The sequence below is a fragment of the Cottoperca gobio genome, chromosome 1 (assembly GCF_900634415.1).
Source record: "Cottoperca gobio chromosome 1, fCotGob3.1, whole genome shotgun sequence".
NCBI classification, from domain to species: Eukaryota; Metazoa; Chordata; class Actinopteri; order Perciformes; family Bovichtidae; genus Cottoperca; species Cottoperca gobio.
The window spans coordinates 23600707-23622266 of NC_041355.1; the positions used below are offsets into that span (position 1 = coordinate 23600707).

The 21560-nt window shown below is 42.3% G+C and overlaps 1 protein-coding gene across 1 annotated transcript in view; it reads right to left on the bottom strand.

Moving 5' to 3' along the window:
- The window catches only part of neurl1aa (neuralized E3 ubiquitin protein ligase 1Aa), a 44830-nt gene continuing 23270 nt past the window's right edge, over positions 1-21560 (bottom strand). Inside the window, 3 exon segments of the mRNA XM_029441474.1 lie at positions 1-3140; positions 4108-4257; positions 13936-14664. Coding sequence (XP_029297334.1) covers positions 2899-3140; positions 4108-4257; positions 13936-14664 — 1121 coding nt within the window. The 3' untranslated portion in view covers positions 1-2898.

Below are 21560 nucleotides of genomic sequence, written 5' to 3' on the forward strand. Positions count from 1 at the left end.
TTTTGCTCAAACACATCTGGAAAGTTTATTAACCACAATCATCCAACTCACACTGAACAGAGTTCACAAACAAACACTTGTTGTTTCAAATGAAAAAGAAAAGGAAATACAGGTTTGCAAAGTACTTCAGCTGCTGTGTCACAACAATGGCCATGTACAGTGTACAGTGTCTGCAGCCTCAGCACACACAAACACGAACAGCATTCCACTCTGATGCTTGTCGACTGTTGGTCCCGATGCTCACGCAGATTACTCATGCGTGACGAAAAGTACTAAGATCTACAGAAAGAATCTCTGAATGTGCTGCTGTGCGATTGGCCAGACACAGAGGAGTCATATCGGTATAGTGGAAATGTAGGAGAAAGCAAAACACACAGGAAAAACAAGTTTGGAGAAATGAGTCCACACATCCGTGATGGACGAATAAATAAACATTACAGGATCAGTAACATTCAAGGAGCCTGTGGAGTATTCTGGATGCAAAATAACCTAAATATATGTAAATATACCTTTCATTAAAAGGTACATATATCATTTACAGATGGTCTTTAACTAAGTATGAACTGTAGTTTGTGTTTATCAATTAATATGGTCAAAAATCGATGGATATCATTTTTTAAAAGCCCAAAATGAATACAGGGTTTTGCACCAAGGGACATTTGTACAATATATTTAAAAAGGAAAAAAATAAATGATTCAATTTGGTCAGAGTGTTTAAAATAAAACATGCCATGGTTGAGTCTCAGAGAGCAACGCTGGCCTAAACATTTACAAAATTACAATCAGTAGCTTTATAAAGTGACATGTATCATTGCCTATAATAAGAGATATAAATACAGAATGGCTAGTCGGGCTCCCTTACATGGGCTGACACACAAGAAGATAAATTACAAAAAAGAACTCCTGAAATTCAAGGATTGTAATAAAACTAAGAGTTTATATCTTGCACCCCAAAGCAATGAGGTTTTGATTGTGTACTGCAATATCTCTTATTGCTGCACGGTAAGAAACTCTATATTCTCACTATTAGAAAACAAGAACTCATTTAGCTTCTCATGGTTTTGGACAAACAGGAAAACAAATCTTAGAATCATGATTATCAATCAAAAGAAACTTAAAACAAAAATCTGACTAAGCTTTTTTTTCCTTTTTTTTTTTTCAATTCAAGCACACCGATAAAAATCATTTATCTCTAAATACATAAATTAACATTCAAATGTGGATTAACACTTCAAGTGGTAGTGTAATCAAATTGTAATGTGGGAGGAGGGATGTGTGAAACATCAGTCAGCATTTGTCCAGAAAGGACAGCTGGCAAATACCTTAGCAGCAAAGTTTGAGCCCCATTTGTTGATTATCTACAAAATGAAGAACAATTTCATTACAAAAACAGCCTGATAGCTTCCTGTAATGAGCTATGGCTTACTGCTGAGTGGCTGTATTTAGAGGTGACCCTTCTGGGGTATGTATCAAGACATTTTATTTTGAAATTGGGGGATAGGAATCATACAAATATTGAAAATGTTTTTTGTTTTTTAAATCCTTCCCCCTGAACTGATTTCTGTAAAGGATATTTGCTGCTGGTGAAAGGCCTGTCACAAAGAGTATCAAACATTGTAGTTAAATATTGGAAATGTCATGAATTTATGTTACAAAAATAATCTTAAATGTGTGCTTTTTCTCCTCTGAGTGAACCTTTTGTGACACTTTGTGCCACACAGCTTTATTTGGTAACGTGTCAAGGGTTTTGGAAAACAGCAGAAAACACAGAATATGATACATCCGCATGTAACAAATGAACCTTCTCTGGTTTAAGGCAGGAGGCTGTGTTGTATCTGTGGTGGCTTCTGATACCATGGCAACAATCCTTTGACTTCATGTGTTGTTATGGGAACTATTTTAGAGGACCTGTCAATTCATCATGAGCGCTCACAGTGTATCAGGCATGGTTATAGGTGAAGTTTGAAAAATAGTTTGCATCTTCTTAATAAAGATTGCTGGCCCTGAGGAGAATCCAAATGTTTCCACTTCCTGTTTCCTTTTTATAGATTCGGAGCTGCTGAGTCTGCTGGACGCAGGTTTGTAGATTGTTTGAACCGATGAATGTCTTTGTCCGCTCCGTCTATACCGGAGAGGACAATGCTGATTTCAGTGCAACATATCACATTGCAGAGCAAGCAGCTAGCTAGCACAACAATATAGCTACCACCAACATTTGCAATAGCACTACCATAAAGGTACATTAGATTATACAAGTACAATAGGTGTTACAATCCTACTTAATATACTCAGCACCACTTCGCATCTCTAAGCACATCACGCACTGATAATCACCACGACAATTACAGAAATCCATCACCTCATCGTCACGATGCCAGACTTACTTCTCTTCTCCAATGCTCAGTAACACACAGACACAAGTTGTGACATACTGAGATGATTACCTGTCAGTCAGAAATACGCATCAGGTTGACAGCATATTTCAGTGCTTCAGTCATACTCTAAGAGAACTATTATCGTGACATTCAGCCCCGAAGTGACTCATTTGCTTCAGCGCAAATGAGTGAGAGTCCCTAAATCAAACATGGCTCAATAAATGAAAGGATTTTGGAATTGTTTCAGTTTTTCCCTCTCCTTCAAAGTCTTCCAAGATCCCAGGAGAGAGCAAAACACGTCTGGCAAGAAAAGTTCTCAATGGAACCTTCATGTGCCGCCTCTGCTGACAAGAGACCTTCCCAGCCAAGCGGTACCAGCTTTAGAGAAGGTCACGCGAGCAAACCAAACAATTGTATGAAAATACCACATTTAAGTACCAGAGTTCATATTCCCTGAACTTCTACATTTCTTCTCCTGATTTTGCTTCTTAGAGAGGCTGGCCGTCCGTCAGCCGTCGTCTCTTTACGTGCTCCGGTAGGTCTTGATAATGTCTTTGATCTGCCTTCTGCAGATGGGACAGCATGCGTTGGACATCTTCTTGAGTTTGAGGCCGCAGGTGTAGCACAGACACATGTGTCCACAGGCATAGATGACAGTGTCAACCGTGTTCTCGTAACAGATGGAGCACTCGTCAGACCAAGGCCCACGGCCTGATGGGAACGTTGGTGACTCGGGGAGGCTGACTGGTGAGTTGGGGGTTGTTCCTGTGGTAAGATTGAAATGAAGTGTTAAACAAGGAAATATGGGAAAAGTAAAGTAGCCAAATGAATTTAAACTTGATATGATATACTTTTATTTTTACACAGCTAGATGCACATGTAATGAAATGGTGTTGGAAAAGAAGAATTGTGGATAAAAAAATCTCGGCCACAGCAAGGTATGCCTCTTTAATGACTACATCTGGATTAGAGAGAGGAAGTAGACAGAAACATACAATTTAAATTGAATCTTATGTTGTGTGTGTTGACAGCTGTTTTCTCCGACAATCAATCAATCAGAACTTTGTAGGCGGGATTAACTTCTTCCTACATAGTTAGCTAGCCACCTATATGTCCATTATGAAATAGCGACTGAAAAATAGTTGAATAAATGGGTGACATGTGTGGATGAGACAGTTGAACACATATAATATATAACATATATTAAATGTTTTTTGTAGGAGTTACTTGCTCCTGGCAACCGTTACTGCAGCTAACATGTTAGCATCACTTGCTACTAGCCTTAACCAGCACATGTCAGTAAACTTTTAGTACATTAAAGATACAAAATACCTCACCCTGTCTCACAGGAAATGAGCTAACATGAAAACGACATCTAGCTGAAGAAATGAAGTGAAACTAAATGGCAATTAAGGCTGATTATCAGAAAAGTCAACCATGTGTAGGAAGTTTTGAATGGGGTTTTTGTCTTGCACTGTCAAAAAAGAAAAGACATTGCATCAGTTCTATTTATATAACAGTGCTATGTGACATAACAACACGTGCCAAACATTCTCCGACATCCAGCTGCAGCTGCAGCAGCGGTGGGACTATGAAGCGCTGGCCATTGTTCCTAACTACTGCAGTATGACATCTGCTCACTAACCCATAATGGTTTCCACTAAGTCCCCTGCGGGGTGATTGATTCGGAGCTTCTGTAGCAGACAGTATCTCCCTATCTGGGTGTACCTACCCCCTGCTGAGCTGCAGTAAGCGCCGGAGCAAAGGCCTCCGTTCAGCACCGGATCAGAGCTGCCACTGCCCAGGGCGCTGGGAGTGTGTGGAGAGGAGGAGGGCGAGCTGGGGTTCGACGTGGCCCGTGGATCCCCAGCATGAGTGGAACCTAGACGGAGCAGACAAAGGCAGGGATTAGACGTTTACTTTAATCAGAACTCTAATTACTTGGGGAACCTGTTGCAAAAGTAGTTAAAACTGTCGCGGGTACATTACAGGAGACTCATTACTGTAGTCAGAATATTAAAATAGTCTGAATATGGTCATAGCAGGATAACAGGATTTAACACACGGTGTAAAGGACACAACAGGAAATAGCAAAGAGAAGGAAAGAAGCTCTTTAGACCAAACAAGAATAAAACAATCCATGGAGTGCACTCTTGTAAAAAGTATCAAAGTAATCAAATGAATAGCTTAAGTGAAAAGACATCACATAAAATATGTCTTCTTGTAGACAGCTGTTTTCTTTTTTTGTTTCTTCTTTGGTCCACAATAGTAGAGACAATGAACCGGAGCAGGATTCACTTTATTTCATTATCCAGGCGTTACGTTTATAGTCACGAGAGCACAGAGAGAGCACTCCACTTTGTGAGCGCAGTCCTTTTAAAGAGCGCACATATTCATCGCTCCTTTCTTCTTTGGGAAAGTATATTTCAATGCAGAGACCTCCATCGGTTCCACATTCTATCTTGACATGATGCTCACACAAATGGGAATTCCAAGAACAAGTTTAGGGAACACATGTTGACATGCCAATAATGCCTAGAAAGACAGGTTAGGCTGTTACATGACTGACATGACAGACTACATTTAAAGTCATTAACGACACAAGTTCAACATGTGACTTTGAAGCTGCACTAATCAATATTTATAAATTAACAATGGATCCAATGACTCTGTGTATGTGGAAGGGGTCGCTCGTAGTGATGGCTCCGTGGGGAATTATTACTCCGCAGTTCTTCAGAGCTTTTTAGCCTCTTTTTCTCATTGTTGTGGTTGTAAACAAATCGATGTCGTCTCTTTTGTTTCCAGATGCAGTCAACAACAACAACATGCAACAACAGGCAGTTGTTTATAGTGAAAAGCTTCTGATGAACCCAGTGTATGCTACCTTCCAAGGGCCAAACAGCTGGCAGGCGAAGTTAGCATCTAGCTAATGTAGAGAAGTGGAACATTTAGTGTCTAAAACGCCAGAAATGTCTCTCAAAACAGAACAAAAGAGCTGAAAGTGGAGTAAATGTTGGACATAACATGTGTCAGACTGCCAGATGAATGCTAATGTCTGTTGGATATGCAGGAACTCTTTGCTAACAAAGCAGCTTTATATTGCGACAATCTGTCAAATGTTGTGTTTTCAGCGTGTTCCTCTGTAAGTGGAAGAAAAAAAAACACTAAACAAACAATTAATGCAGCTTCAAAAGTGTCCATTTTACTCAAACAGGCATCATCAACAGGAATATGCAATATGTGGTGCTTTACAGAAAATGATAAAATACACCATTAGGTGTTTCCCGCAGGCAATGTGTAATGCCACTAATCTTATAGTATGCACTGTCATTTAAAATAACTGTAATAGTTTACCATCACAGGTAGGGCAGAGACACCAAAAATACCCAACAAATTAAGATGCAAATGAGCTGTCTTGCAGAGCAAGCATGTAATCACCAACAAAGAATTCCCATCAAGCGCTTTGCAGCTTCTCAGCGTAAATGCAGATTACTTTAATTACCTTCCCTGGAGCTTGCTGTCAAAAAATAGCACACTAACAACTGCATCAGAAATCAGCTGCTGTGTGCACATTAGATATTTAACCAGCCTATTTCAGGACTCTCTTTTTTTCAAAAGCATCACTCCAGTGTGGAGAATCTCACTGAGGAACATTTCATGGTGTGTCTGTTCTCCTCGACAGCTGACAGGAATAACAAAAAGTGAAACCAGAGTCCCCGTCAACACTGACCAGTAACATCGTGATGGCAGCCCCACAGTCTGCCAGACTGCATCTCTCTGCTGCCACCTGCACCAGCAGTCGGATCAATCCAACTCATGCCCAGAGGCTTATTTCTTTCTCGGGCCAAGCCAATAATGGGTCATTGGAATTTAGAGAAAATGTCTCATAACTCCCAGGTCATAAGCAGTAGCAGTGTTTTGGTCATAGCTGGTGTGTCATCATGTCACTGCTGCTCATGACTCTATACTATCAGGACCTGTTTGATGTGGCACATGAGGGTGGTGTTGGTGGGGGGGGGGGGGGGTTAGTCAAGAATATCTTTTGATTGCATATCGTGGGGTTGCCCTGGTGCTCCTGGCACCTCAAAGTGTGTATGACGTTACTCTCTGTACAGTGTGTAACATGACTAGTGAATACATATTTTACAGGGTACGACCGAGGCAAAATCTCACACCTTACCCAGTCTGCGTGGATGAGGTGTGTACCATTGTCTATGTATAGGTACAAGACAGGCCAGCCTCGTCTACACTCATTTCATTTATAATTTCCAGATATCTTTGTGTATATGGACATTAGGGAAACTTGAAACTGCATAAGCGGAAGTCATGCTAAATAAATAAAGGTTGCAGAATGCTTGAAACAAACTAAATTGTTGTCTGATCAAAATGTCTTGTCGCTGTTCCAAATGGCTACCCTCACACGCGGGGCAAACACCTGCTATCATAGAGAAGAGACATAATGGGGGAGAACATGGGGAGGTAATGGCCTAGTGGTCTAGTGGTACAGCTTCCAAACAAAGCACCGGTTGGTTGTGAGTACCACCATTGACCCCTGAGCAAGGCACTTAACCCCGAGTTGCTCCCTGTAGCTAGTTCACTGTCAGTCGCTCTGGATAAGAGCGTCTGCTGAATTACCTGTAAAGTGAGGATAATGAAACACACCTCTATCAGTTGCTCTGTGAAGGCCTTCATGGTGTTGCAGTCATAAGAAGTGACTAAAATAAGTCCTCCTCATGCAATCCATGTGTAGGTGGCATGATTGTAGGACTATTTCTCGGAAAGGGAATGGGAGTTGTTGTTGTTAAATGATCTGACAAACACTTATTTGTTTTTGAGGTGCAGTATAAAAGGAAATCAAAGCAGCTACAGTAAACCCCAACACTCACATGCACGATGTGTGAACTATACATGCGTAGAAAGGCTCAGAATCAAACGCTCATGTTGTGAGTGTTGATCAGTAAATCACTGTGCCACCCCTACAAGGTGTTTCCTTTCATCAGATTACTGGAGCCTGATCACCCTGCAGCCCTGGAGCACGAGTGCTTCCCCTCTGGAACTGAATCTTCTCCACATTCCTCCCTCACTCCCTCCCTCTCTCTCTCTGTCTGTCCATCTCTCCCTGTTAATCCTCCTGGCAGGCGGGCAGCTGAGGCAGGATCTGTGGTGCCCAGCCTTGATCCCGCCTGTTCACCACTAGATTAAAGCGACCTGTGTGAACAGCTGTGAGAGGCAGGCTGCCTCTCTGTGGCCATATCTCTGCTGCTCACTACTTCGGCCATCCATCCATCTTTAGCACACACGAGTACATCTATGGAGAGCGCCCAGGAGGTATGCAGAGTATGTGATGAGGGAGGAGGGTGGGGACGGTGGAGGGCGAAGGTTGGGGGCGTAGCGTGTGTGTAAGGACAGCGTTCAGGCTTGTGTGAGTCACAGATTGGGTCACTTTTTGAAATGCAACCTGAGGGCAGGGGAGGGGTTAACTGGTCATTTTCCAGGCCTGTTTATGAAGTGAACATGCGATAGGAAGAACAAAAGTAGAAGAGTGAAACAACACTTGCAAATAGTTTACATTTAAATGTTTGACACACTATCCTCAAAAACAAATGGTTTCAAAATGGTTGGCTGTTAATTTAATTGCAGAGGATCTCTTGCTCTGAGGTGCTTTTGGGACAAATGTGCACTTATTCTCAGCTTTGTGTGTGTTTAGATCAGATGATAGGAAAGCAGCTCTGCTGGTAGTAGTTTAAGGTCATGGCTTACCCTGCTGCATACAAAGTTATTAGTCTATTCCTGTCAATGGAGGAGATATTATCTGCAGAGACAAAAGAGCTGTTTTGGACGGAGGATACGGTCGTACATCCCTGAGTTGTTTATCTCTTTAATGGGTGTAGTGAGGAGACTGTGTGTGCTTTCATACATATGTATCAACGCATGTATGCACCATGCCAAGAAAGATAGAGGGCGATAAAAGAAGACATTTTTTTTATCTAGGTTAAGAAAATGTTCCTAAAATTAAAAATCACATGCCGAAAAAAACTTGTTTTATTACTGTGTGTTCAGCTGTTATGTTTTAAAAGGAACAGTAGATGATTATGGACTTTTTCGCCCTGGGTTTCGCCTCTCAGGCTAAAGATTAACTATTTTATGTCCAGTGTTATTTATTGTCAGTATTCACCTAAAAAGACGACATTGAAAACCAGTCAAAGATAAGGCAGTAAAGCACAGAAACAAATACAATATTAATGTATCATAAAGTATCAGGTAAGGTAAACTTAACTTAAACATTTTAAGTTAGTTTTTAAAATGTTTAATTGTCTTGTTTTTGCCAGGTTCATATAAATATCTAAACACAGGAAATAGCCTTCACATATTTTTGTGTGTGTGTGTGTGTGTGTGTGTGTGTGTGTCCACTTCTGAAACCAAACATTCTCCCTTGCCTGGTACATACGTGGACAGATAGACTCAGACAAAGTGTAGCAGGCCTCTGAGAGACAATCGGGCAATCATGAGAATAGTACACAGTACTATATGATCAAGTCATATCTACTGCCCTAAGTACTTTATTAGAGATGACTAGTGAGTCTGTTAAGTGCGTATATGTATGCATATGGGCCTGTGCGAATTTCAGAATGTTTGTTTCCATGTGTGATAATCAAGGGGATAGAAACAAAGAGGTGGGGAGCACAGAAAATACCAAGATGCTGTAAAATGAGTAAAACATAGAAATTTGAAAGTGATGAGAGCAGCAAAGATGGCAGAAGTTGAGAAGAGGAGGAAAGAGGAGCGTGGGAGAGGAGCGTGGCAGCTGCAGTGTATGAGGATGTGGGTGGTGAGACGTTTCACTTGAGCATGAGCGCTCTGACATTTTAATGGAATCTATAATACATGCGAAGCGGGTCACTGGATGGGTGTCCTATTTCCACGCCACGAGGCACAAGGTCCCTTCAATATCTCCCTCTCAAAGGTCAACTGTCAGCTGCTCTGTTTTCAGCTTTCTTTGCTATAATCACACTAATAAGAGATATTTGGATATCGGAGAACAACACTGTGTGACATGCAGTCTATGAGTTGGTGTGTCCCAGGGGTGTAAAACTGCAGGTCACAGATTAAAACACTGACATACAGTATAGGGTGTGTTTGGCACCCTAACACGCTAAAGGTCAGCATGTGAACATCAGATAGCTAACATGCATGTTAATGTTAAGTTAGCATCAGTTCAAAGCACAGCTGAGGCTGAGGAATTACATTTTAGACTGATTGAAATTGATCTTAGATCCTGACAATTTAGTATTAAGGCCAACTATAAATATTGACTTTATTAACTTTTTGATTTGGGTAAAAACATGATCTTTCATCTGGCGCCACACTTGCTACACTTACACCCCTAATTCATACATATACGTACTGTATATACTGTGTACATATATATATATATATATATATATATATATATGTCTCCTATATGTCCTCCTGTCTCCTACAAAATGACATTCCCATAAATCTAAACTGCAGACTCAATTACATTTTCCTGGATTACGGTTTCAGTTTTAAACATGTGGTTCACGTTGTAAATAAAAACAAAACAAAAATGCAACAAAAGCAGTTGGTTATGTTTAGGCAACAAAACTTGTTTAGAAAAAAGATCATGGTTTGGCCTACAATAAGCGCCTTTAATACGTCATTTAATTTATGAATGTAAATAAAAAAGGTTTATATAGACTTTTGGTTATACACAGGACACAACAGCAGTGTCCTGGGTGAAAGACGGTGTTGGACCCACCCATCGTCCCCGTCCTAAGGGAGAGATGGAGAGAGAGAGAGATGGAGGGAGAGATGGACAGAGAGAGGGAGGGAGGAATGGACAGAGAGCGGGAGGGAGGGATGGACAGAGAGAGGGAGGGAGGAAGGAATGACAGAGAGAGGGAGGGAGGGAGGGAGGGATGGACAGAGAGAGGGGGAGAGAGAGAGGGAGGGAGGAATGTGGAGAGGATTCAGTTCCAGAGGGGAAGCATTCGTGCTCCAGGGCTGCAGGGTGATCAGGCTCAAATAATCCCACAAAATGTGAAACATGGTGACTGCAGTAACGCCTTGTCGGGGTGGCACAGTGATTAATATTTTTTCAAATGGATTTAAAAGAAATTATAATTCAAAATGATGAACTAAGTGTTACTAATGAAGTATCGATATCATCCACCATCATTACCCTGTACGAGCACTCCTGGCTGACCTGAGCTGCCCTGAAGCATCAGTTGGAGTATGCCTGCTCCTCTTAGAAAGCTCCATTACTTCATGCTTTGTTTGAAGTGAGAGGCCTCTGTGATGGCTGCTTTATCTCGCAATCCTGAGAGCAGAAGCCCACTGGGAGAGGCAAGCTTTCAAGTTTAACATCCCTCACTCCAAGACCAAGGCATGGCTTGAATTCAGCTTAACTGAAAGCTAAATTGCTCTCCAGTCAACACAAAGCAATACATCAAGAGCTGCAAGGGAGAGATAAGAGATGCTTCCTAATTCAAAGCAGCTGGAAAGTAAAGATGATTCACACCTCAGCGGGAATTCCAAGATTTGCTCTGATAAGGAGATGTGCTTCTGACCGGTTTCATTGTTCTGCTATTCAGGTTTTGGTGCGCAGCCAAGGCTCTCTGGTTTCAGTAATGATTGTTAGAAATGTACAGAGAAAACCCAGGTGGTCTGTTATGCACAGTTGTCAAGCCAGAAATGTAATTTAACAATAAGGTAGCTGATATCTCTGTGTGATAACAGGATGTAGCAAAATCACTTACTGTACCATTGAGACATTTAGCTGTTTTGCAATGGAAAAGAAGGTAAAGTTTTAACGAGCAGATTGAAACACATAAAGGCTGAATTGCTGATAGTTTGGCATTTGTTGAATTGATCACTGATCTCTCTCTACACATCAAATCTGTATATTGAAGCTGTCATTTGTATTGAAGTGGCTGTTATGGTCACTTTAATGTCAGTTGATGTTAAGTGGGTCAAGCTAACAGAGGGTAACATTAGCCCATAGTGAACATAGTGAAAAAGCTTGCGTAACATACAAAGAGCCAGGTTTAAAATCCTTTCACATTAGGTTTCACGACTTCTGGCAAGAGAAAAGTTACAGCCTTATCTTCAGTGTTTCTATTTTTCTCTTGCTCGTCTAGTTAAAGCTAAGGTTGTTCCTCTCCAACCTATTTTAACTTCTGCTTCCTTTTCCGCTGCTATCACTGAAGAATCGCAGGATATATTTATAGATGCCTCTTCCCACACAGACAAACACTTGTTACACTTTTGAAAGGCCAGAGCTGTTTTGTGCCTCTTAAGAGCTGCATTAATCGAAGACAGAATCCGTTTGAATTATACAGCTGACAAAGATGCTGCCTTGTTACCGTCAACCCTTTGCTGTCGCTGGGAAAATATAATATAAAGTTAAAAATTATTTGCAAGAATGTCTTGTGTGCACATGTTTAAATGTGTGTTTAAACAGCAGATGTGGGAAGTAATGCCCTTCAGAAAGGCATACAGTACATGAAGACAGCAGGATTACCCCACAGCTACATGCAGCTCATGGGAAGGCAATATGCTTGGCAGGGCGAAATGAAGTATTACGGCACACCACTGACAGGCAAAGTGTCCACCCGCTGAGACATCTTGTTGTCCCTGCTGTGTGCAGGTCACAGCCCTCCCTCCCGCAGCCTATCTCCACCTCTGTTTGCTCGCTTCCTGTTTTTCATTTTCCTGTTTTGTGACAGAGTCTACTTTTCTCTCTATGATTGTGTGTAGATGCTTCCTGTCTCAAGACACCTGCTGTAAATATTGTGACAAACAAATTAACAAACTCTTGACCCTTTGGTCCTGTTCATGACCGTGGCTGTATTTTCCAACTGGGGAGATGTGGTTTGCTTCAATTGGCATACTGTCAGTGCGATCAACACTTACCACATATAGATTTCAACCCCAGGGAGTAAGTGAATTAAGCACAGAGCTCACCAGTGGTGTGCCCAGCCAAATGAAGATCAATACCCTGATCTGTAAGTTCCTGACCCGGGACACATTGCTGGGCTCAAAGGATGGTTATTTCCACAATAAATCACTCTTTTAAATGGAATTATTCACAAGATAAAGCAAGCGGTTGAAGAACAAAAGGGGGCTCATTACTCATTTTAGGACACTTACAGGAGGTAGATCAAATAATGTTAACACTTCAAGTTTTCAGTGTACTTAATCTGCGTCAGACATTTGTCATCATGACGGTCTCTTTTGGCTATCTTATAATACTTTAAAACATTCAATCAACACTTTACTTTAATACATATTTAGCATTTCTAAGCACTATATAACCATTTTATAAATTGTTTATATTACACATTTGTAAGTGTTTATTAATGCACAGTTTTGCCAACTTCAAACTTCTCCTATGAATACACATTTTATATTATCGCAACTGTGTTCAAATATTTTTAAACAATCATCCATCTGTTTATACGTCTTTCTCCACTTATGGGGGAAGGTTAAAAGTAACATAACCCAAGTTACATATCTATATCCTACCTGTGTAGCTGTGTTTGTGTAACCTCTGTCTCAAAGTCAACAGCAGAATTATGGTGTTCTCTTACAGCCAGTAATGTTCAAGGTCAGTTTAATGTCAGAACACAGGGCTGCACAACATGCAGTACTAGTTCCTTTATGAGACTTCAAAACATTTTTAGGGGGATTTTATGAGTTAAGGAGTCGAGAAAGTGTACTTGCATGTATTTAATTGACCACAGCTTGACTGATGTATACAAAAGTTGAGTAATATTCACTTTTTTGTTGAATTCCAAACACAGCCAAGTACAGTCAAACACAGCCCTAGTGCAAGTAAGTTTAAAGGAGCACTTTCCCAATTTGACACATGAAGATCAGTTTATTTAGCAGAAATAATACCACTTATCCTGTGAAAAACTGTTGTATAATGTCTTCTGTGACTGTGAGCTTTCTGAAGTCGAATAACCCCTTGATGATGTCATCAGGGTTATGTTAGCTTGGGCTTGGTAACTACAATTCCACAACAAAAGATGTGTAGCGTGATTTATTTGTTCTCTCCTTTCCTCCACTCTGTTTCTGACTGTTTGCGCACGTGTTTGCGTGTGTGTGTCGGGTGCGAAGCCCCGTACTTCACGAAACACAGCGGAGTGAATCTGCGTTAAAATAGAAACACCCCGTCAAAATTGAAAACCTCTTAAAAATGTATTGATTATAGGTCCGGGTCCGTATAGGTCGGCGTCTGGGTCCGGACTCGGACCGCGGTCCGACTGTTAGTGACCCCTGGTCTAGACCATAGGTCTTCAACAGGGGGGGTCCGCCACCTCCAAAATATTATTATTATATTATATATATATGTTAATATTTTGCTTTGCGCATTCACATTCCCTCCTCCGCTGTGTTTTGCGAAGGGCGGGACTTCGCTCCCGACACACACACCTACAGTCAGAGACAGAGCGGAGGAAAGGAGAGGGGTGAACTAAAAGAAATTTGCGCCACGCACCCCCCACAAGTGTGACTTAATGTGGTCCTTACTTACCCAGAATCCTCAGCTGAGTCACAGCCCCATGGAGACCAAAGAACATCCAGAGTGGGCGGGAGTTGTCCACACACACCTGCATGCCCACATTGGTGCCGTTGTGGCTGAGGAGGACCTCCCCTTCCTGGTTGACTAAGAAGCCCAGGATGTCACTGCTTTGGAGAGGCGTGGGCACCCGACACACTGCCCAAAACTCCTTCCTGTCCACCAGAGCCTCTGGATTGTAGGGCAAGTCGCTGGGGCGCAGCACCGCTGGGTCACAGGAGGTCACACCGTAGGACAATGAGCCGGAACGTGCCGGGCTGGACTTAGTGACTTTAATAAAGACAGTCTCTCCGGTGCGCAGGGGTCGGTTGGTGAAGACAAGAGTGCGTTCGTCACGTGCATGCTCAGATCGCGCCACCGTCTGCTCGTCCAGCGTCTTAATGTGGGCGCCGCGCAGCTGGTGGAAGTGGAGGTCGCTCTCCAGGGCGGATGGCAGCAGAGAGGACTGCTGGGAGTTGAGGGAGTTCTGTGGTATGGGGCAGGTGGAGGATGAGGAGGCGGAGGCCAGGTGGAGGGTGTGGCGGTGGGAGTGATTGTGTGCGTTGCGTCCGTCCTCTTGCTGCAAGTTGAGGTCACACAAGCTGACGGACAGACGGGAGTCATCAGCTTCACGCCGGAGAGAAGAGGAGCGCCCTGTGGTGAAGGAGCGTGGGCGTAGGCAGTCAGGAGGAACAATCTCACTGTCTGGAAAGAGATGAGAAAAGAGGAAGTGGGATTGAGACGGATAGGGAACAGCAGTTAATAGTGGTGTTACTGTGTTTTGCTTTGATTAGCAATTTGCGCGAGGCCTATGGGGATGAAGTTTGTAGTCAGCTGAATCCCTATTGTGAGCATACAGTTCTAAGAAGAGATGAATGTGCAGCTTGTCTGACAACAAGATAAAGATAAAAAAGAGAGAGCAATTTAACTTCAGTTGCATAAGTTGAATGCAATGTAGGGTAAGTGTAATTACTCAGTACTGCTGTAAATGAGTGTCAGGAAGTCTGTGTAAAGATAAAAAAAATGAGTTAGTCAATTAATTAGTTGGTCGCTCCTATAGCTACACAGAGCTGAATCATCTACAGTAATTAGCAAAACAAAAATGACTTTCCTTATACAACATGTAATACATGCATGGATGTGCGCGTTTGTGTGTGTTGGTTACATTCCTTACAATCCATAGTACAGTATCACTCTACAGCGAGCCATTAATATCAGCCAATACATGACTCTACCACTCAAGTGGTCACATGCACAAAAATTCACAAACAAATGACTCCACCTCTGATAAGCTGCCCTTAGGTTGCTTACAGTCTCATGCTACGCCGCAACCCGACTGCTCAAAATAACACCTCTAAATGTGCTCTCCCTCCCTGTCCCACCTCCCCCCTCCGTGCCTGGTGGTAGGAGTAAAATTAGCCAGCCATCCTGAGAGAGACCTCACCTACTCTGAGTTTGGGTGAGAGTGGGCTGTCTGATGTATGCCCATGTGTGACCGAGTACTGACAGACAGAGGAAATAAGACAGAGAAAGAAAGAGACGATGACCTCTTCTCCCCCACAAAGGAGTCTATGAAGATACTGAGAGACCCTCCTCAGTCAAAGAGGGAGGTGGAGGAGAGCAACTGAGACAAAAAAAGGCAGAGGATTGAGGATGAAAGACAGCGACCAGCCACCGTCTGCCTCTGGAGAGTCTCTCTCCTGGTCAGCTCTGTCTCTATCTGACCTCAACCTGGGAACCTGACTCCAGAAAAACCTCTTAGTCTCAATCACCAGGGCTGCGGGCAGCGCGGTTTTAAAGGGGATTCCAGGATGGCCAGTGCCACCCCACAATTTCTGACTCATTGGTTTCTACCTCGTTGTATTTTTTGCCAGAATTGTAGTTACTGTGTGTCATAATCTGATCTGCCATGGGTTATGTTTTGTTTTTTTATACTGTTTCATTTTGTTACTCACCTTTCAGATCACTTCACTTCCTGCCTTGTGTGTTTTCCCCAACAGTTTTGATTGTCTGCCTCGTCCTGATTAGTTTCACCTGTCCCTCGTTAGCTCGGCAGTCACCAGACTTCCTGCACACCTGTTCCCACTTCCCTATTAGTCATAAACTATTTATACTAGCCCAGTTTCTTTGTCCATTTGTTTGTCTTTGCTGAATGGAGTTTCTTTTATTTTCCTGTTATCTGCCTTTATTTATAGTATATAGGGTTTACATTTTGTTTCCAGTGATCAGTATTCCTAGAATGTGTTGGATTAATTTCCGTAACCTTTTTGTACTCAAGCATCTTTCATTAAAATATTAAAACTCTCCCTGCTGCCTCCTCATCTCTGCAGTAGATCTGCTTAAACCTGCTATTCCCAGCATGCGGAAAATCAGGGATTCCAATTTTTCTTAACGTATTTTTAAGATGTTTTTAAACTAAAGTAGAAAACTCCTTTAAGTAATAACTTGGTGCGTTGGTTGTGTGTATAGCGCTAGCGAGTATGGTTGAGAGAGAGAGAGAGAGAAAAAGAGAGCGTGTGAGTGACCAGTATGAAGTCAGTAGTAACATTATAGCAGTGAATGTGAGTACAGTTTATTTGTCTGAAGAAATGTTACCTCCCTAAGACCCAAGCCAAGCTCCCGTTGTGTCTTGCTTGCAACCTTCTGATCAAAGTGAAGGAGGGTAAGCTCCAAATGATTTGGGGTTCCACAGGGATCGATCCTGTGGAACCAATTCAGCTTATACATCAATGATCTGCTTTTGATTTGCCGAGAGGTCCACATCCAAATGTAAGCAGACCCATGCTGAAACAGATGAGCAAGCTTCTTCAAAACTCACCGCAGTATTTAACAAAGTATCAGAGCTGTCATACTCTTGTTTTTCAACATAGTCTATGTAAGGTATATTTTGAATTGCATTGTTTTATATGTGATTCACTATTTGTACATTTTTGCAAATTGCTTTTCATGAAAATTGTTTGCTTTTAATTTGTTTGTATTGTACTGTATTGTTTTTAAATATCTTCCTGCTCAAGGACAGCAGATGTAAATTAGCTATATAGTTAACTCTGGCTCAATGGGTGTGATGTGCATGGCCCCTGTTAAATAAACTGAAAAGGTACACAGGGGCATAATCAAGGAAGTGAAAGAGAGTCAGGTCTTCAGTGTATCTGCTGATGAAATGAAGGAAACAGGAATAGCTATCTTTTGTTCTAAGATATTACTATGATGGAGCTGTTCACGAGAGTCATTAAGACTTCCAACAAGCTGATAAATTGGATGCGGCAGGCCTGACTAACATGATCATCTCTAGCCTTGAAAGGTATGCCCTGCAATACAGAAGCCATCTGCCAGGGGCAAGGCTACAATGGAGCGTCTGTAATGAGTGGCAAGCACTCCGGTGTCTCCACCGGAATTAAGGAGGAGGCCTTTCACAAGCACTGCAAACTGTTTTAAATCTTGCACACAGTGAAATCTGTGCGAGAGGCTTATACGTGTTTATATCCAGCTCATATGTGCACCAGAGGTGTGTAGAGGTTCAGAAGGAAAAGTACGAGGACCAGCCTGGAGAACTTAAACGTCTCAGTGACACATGTATACAGTCAGCCTTAGTCATAACTTAATGAACAGGCTTCCCGTGGTCATCATGTTCTTCAGGACATCACAAACGAGATAAGTGGGGACAGGGCACTTGATGCATTTGGTCTGCTTGCACAGATTGATCTGACATTTAAAGGACTTTTGTTAGTCTTTCAGAAGATACTCATGGACTCAAAGTTCTTGTCAGACATGCTGCAATTGCAGGGGCAGTTGAGCTTGTGGATGTCCTTCTGCCGCAACACTATAGAGATGAGGATGCTTTTGAACTCTGGACTGAGGTGGAGAGAACTTGCCAAAAAGGCACAAAAGAGACAACAGAACACCAGCTCTCTACTGCATGGATCCCTAATCAAGTCTACACTGGGTGGGCTTGGAAATGAACCAGTTAACATTGATTGCTTTAAGCAAAGCATCTTCTACCCCATAATAGGTTGCATGGTAGGTGAGTTACAGAGGTACTTCTCCAAGAAGAACTGCTAAATAAAAATAAAGTATTTAAGCCCTGCACCGTTTTAATAGCACCCCTTTCCTGGATGAGAAAAGCGTGTTTGTCGCTTCAGAAGCCGATGATTCCAATTTGGAAGAGCAGCAACATGGGGCCCATCAAGTCAAGAGGTCTTGGTAAGGAAAGAAAATGCAGTGATAAAACCACCTACACTTCTTGAGTTTGCAGTTTTTTCTGGAGTCTGAAAATGTTTTTCATGGCTTATTTAAGCTTTTGAAGATTGGAGTCGTCACACCAGTTAGCATTGCCTCATGTGAGAGAAGTTTCTCTTCCCTTTCGATAACTTAACAGCCATAACTTTTGTAAATGAAGGCAACATAGGAGAACAGTTATGTGTTTGCATGTAGCCTATTTCAATTATAATTTTAGCCTATTATTCGCTAATAAGATTGACTGTGCATGCACATTAACACACATTTTGGCCACCTCTAGCAAGCCTGTCTCTTAAAACCTTTCCCCTGAAACGTAATTGACAATGCAGTTTTGTTTTCTGGGAATGCAATTTTCAACCCTGGGCCACCCAAATCTGGGGACAGACCGACCACCACTAACTTTAAACTGTAGCACAGAAAACAGAGCAGCCAAGCATCTTATGATGCCCTTCCACTCCCAGCTGAAAGGGACAGGATAAAAGGAAGATATATTTGTGACAGCACTAAAGGAAGCAGAAACGGGAACGGTTTGATATTTGTAGTTTTGTTTCTCAATATAGTTCTAACTTGATTTTGTTTGCTAATTAATTACAGCAAGTACTAAGTTGAAAGATAGTAGTGCTGTACAGTGTGATTAGTCTCATCAAGGAAATGATTAATTTCAATAATGCATGAATGACCAACAATCAGATAAAATTGTTCTTTGATTTAAAAACTCCAAGCTACAAGCTTGCAGAGATCAAAATGTAAAGAGAGAAGACACTCCCAAGGTGCAATTCATCACAACCTTCAATTGTTAAGATTAAAATGTATTACTTTTTGGATTCTGGGTCACTTTTGGATGACTTAAACATTTCAAAAAAGTATTAATAAATACCCATCATTCCAGAATCAAGTTCTACCTCCACGTCTTACCTTAAACCACATCTCTGAAGTTAACCTAAGAGTACATGTACCTTAATCAACAAAGACAGTGGCTGACATAAAGTATCATGCTGCGAATGTGTTTAACTAAACTTGAGACGACAGCAATCTCCTCAGTGTTTGATCCCCTTGCAGTAAAGTGTCTGCTGTCTGATGAGCCCTTGTACACTTTAAATCTGAAATGGTATTGCTGCTGCCTCAAAGTCATGTTAGCCGTCAATTAATGTTAGCTGCTAACCCAGAGCACAACGCTTTGTGATTAATGTTTAATGGAACTAAGGCCCTGTAATTGTGCTAATTGATTTTTCAGAGAGGCAAAAATGGAGAGGACAGTGCCTTTGGTGCACAGGGCAGCTCCCAGAGACTGCTAATCAACCATTAAACACCTCTCTGTGCAGAAGTGTGCAGCAGTTAACTGTGAGTCCCAGAGGCTAGCTGAAGATGACTAGCATGCCAACTCGGATTTCATCTACTATTTCCTCTGCTATCAATCCCCTGATGGACTCTCAGCCTCCATGAAAAGCCACACCAGAACTAAGAGGATAGGGTGTGGAAATGAAGAGAGCCTCACGACGTATGGCTGTTAAGTTGTAATAGAACAGCTCAATCTTCCATGTAGTCCATTTTTTGATTTTATGCCATTTCTTCAAATAGAAAGCCATTGGCTGAAGGGAGGCCTTTAACGAAGTAGAGAAACCTTAATGTGGCTTGGGCTCTTTGGTGATTAGGGAAGGCCTCTCCTTTGGCCATAGACAGATGAGCAGGCATGCTAACTGCTCAACCACAAACTGATTGTGATGCTGAGCCGGCGGCGGTCCACTCACTTCCAGTTATTGGGGATTTGAATGACATCACCAAACAATTGTATGTGTGTGTCTTCCAAAGCCGGCTATTTCTCTGCTGCCCATCACTCCATCCTAAATTGGATTACGTTGAGACAGACTCTGTAAGAGCTCCGGGACATGCGGGAGGACCGGAGCTGCGGAGATGATGATGACATGTCTCGGGGGGATAACAGGGGATGGGAGAGAGAACAGAGAGGAGCGGTAAAACCAGGAGGGGAGGGATGGCTGCCTGTGACAGCGCCGGATTTATGTTGAAAGGAATCGGCGAGAGGCTTCCAAACAGGCGCAAATCATCTCGCTCTGTGTGTGTCATCGCGACTCTAACTCAAATGCAGGATGTGTGAACACAAACTCATACACACAGTAAATTGATTCCATTTAAAAAAAATATCTGTCTTTTATCAGCTATTTTTAAAAAGCTTCTCAGAGGGTTTGTTCCTTTTCCTTGCTCACATTTCAAAGAGTAGTCATTTCAAACCCATATTGGCTGTTTATATATTTCTTTGCTTCTTTATTCATCAAAGGCTGGTGGGATGGAGGCACTATGAGCTCGTAATGCTTATTGTCAGATTGGAGGACAGAGAGGACTGTATTACATTTACCATGCATTTGAAAAAGCTTGTGCGAGTGTGTTTGTGTACTCGCGTATCCGTTTGTGACCTCACCAGCTGCTGCCCGCTAATCATGGTGCACCTGCGTTTTTAGCTGATACAATCCCTTTGTCCTATTGGTCCCTTTCAAATCCACCTCTCTTAGATGCTCTCTCTCCCATTGGCCAAGGCCAGAATTGTGCACTTTGAAAGCAGCATATGAGAGAGAGAGAGAGAGAGAGAGAGAGAGAGAGAGAGAGAGAGAGAGAGAGAGAGAGAGAGAGAGAGAGAGAGAGAGAGAGAGAGAGAGAGAGAGAGAGAGAGAGAGAGAGAAAAAAAAAAAAAGTACATTATAATGGGGCCATGGAAGATGCAGCTGCTGACACTGAGCCTGGAGGGGCTGAGGAAGGGGGGATTCATCACTTGATTCTTCACTGATTGGATTTCAAACCAAATGTAGCACCTGTTGGGCTGAACCATTAATTAATTCAAGCAGAGGACCGTGAGAGTTATGGGTCAGTGCTTTTGTTGGACTTTAAAAAAATGTAAGCTCATTTGGATTGCCTTTTCTCTCCTTGGAGCGCTTTTGATTAGAATAATTAAGCACCTGTTGGGCTAATCCATCGAAAATACATGGACAAGGGAAGGAGAATGGCAGCATGTCCATTTTGGCCCACACAGTCATTGGCTGGCGCTGTAAATGTTTTTGATTAGGGAATAGCAGAAAAGCAGGTTAGCTAATGCTGTGCATGGGGAGGTGGATAGCAGAGGCTGGCTTAGTGGCTTTGCTGGCCCGAGCAGACGGAACATGCAAGGGGTTTGAGCCAGTGTTGGAGAGGGGGGTGGGGGGAGGATTTACTCTGTCTCACACACACAATCTATCTCACAGGGCTTATCTTTATCCATAGTCTCTGAAGGGTTTAACTGATGTCGGGAATGGTGAAGAGAGAGCTGGAACTAGAGAAAATAAAAAGGGAGAGGAGAAGTGGCAGCAAAAGAAGAGACA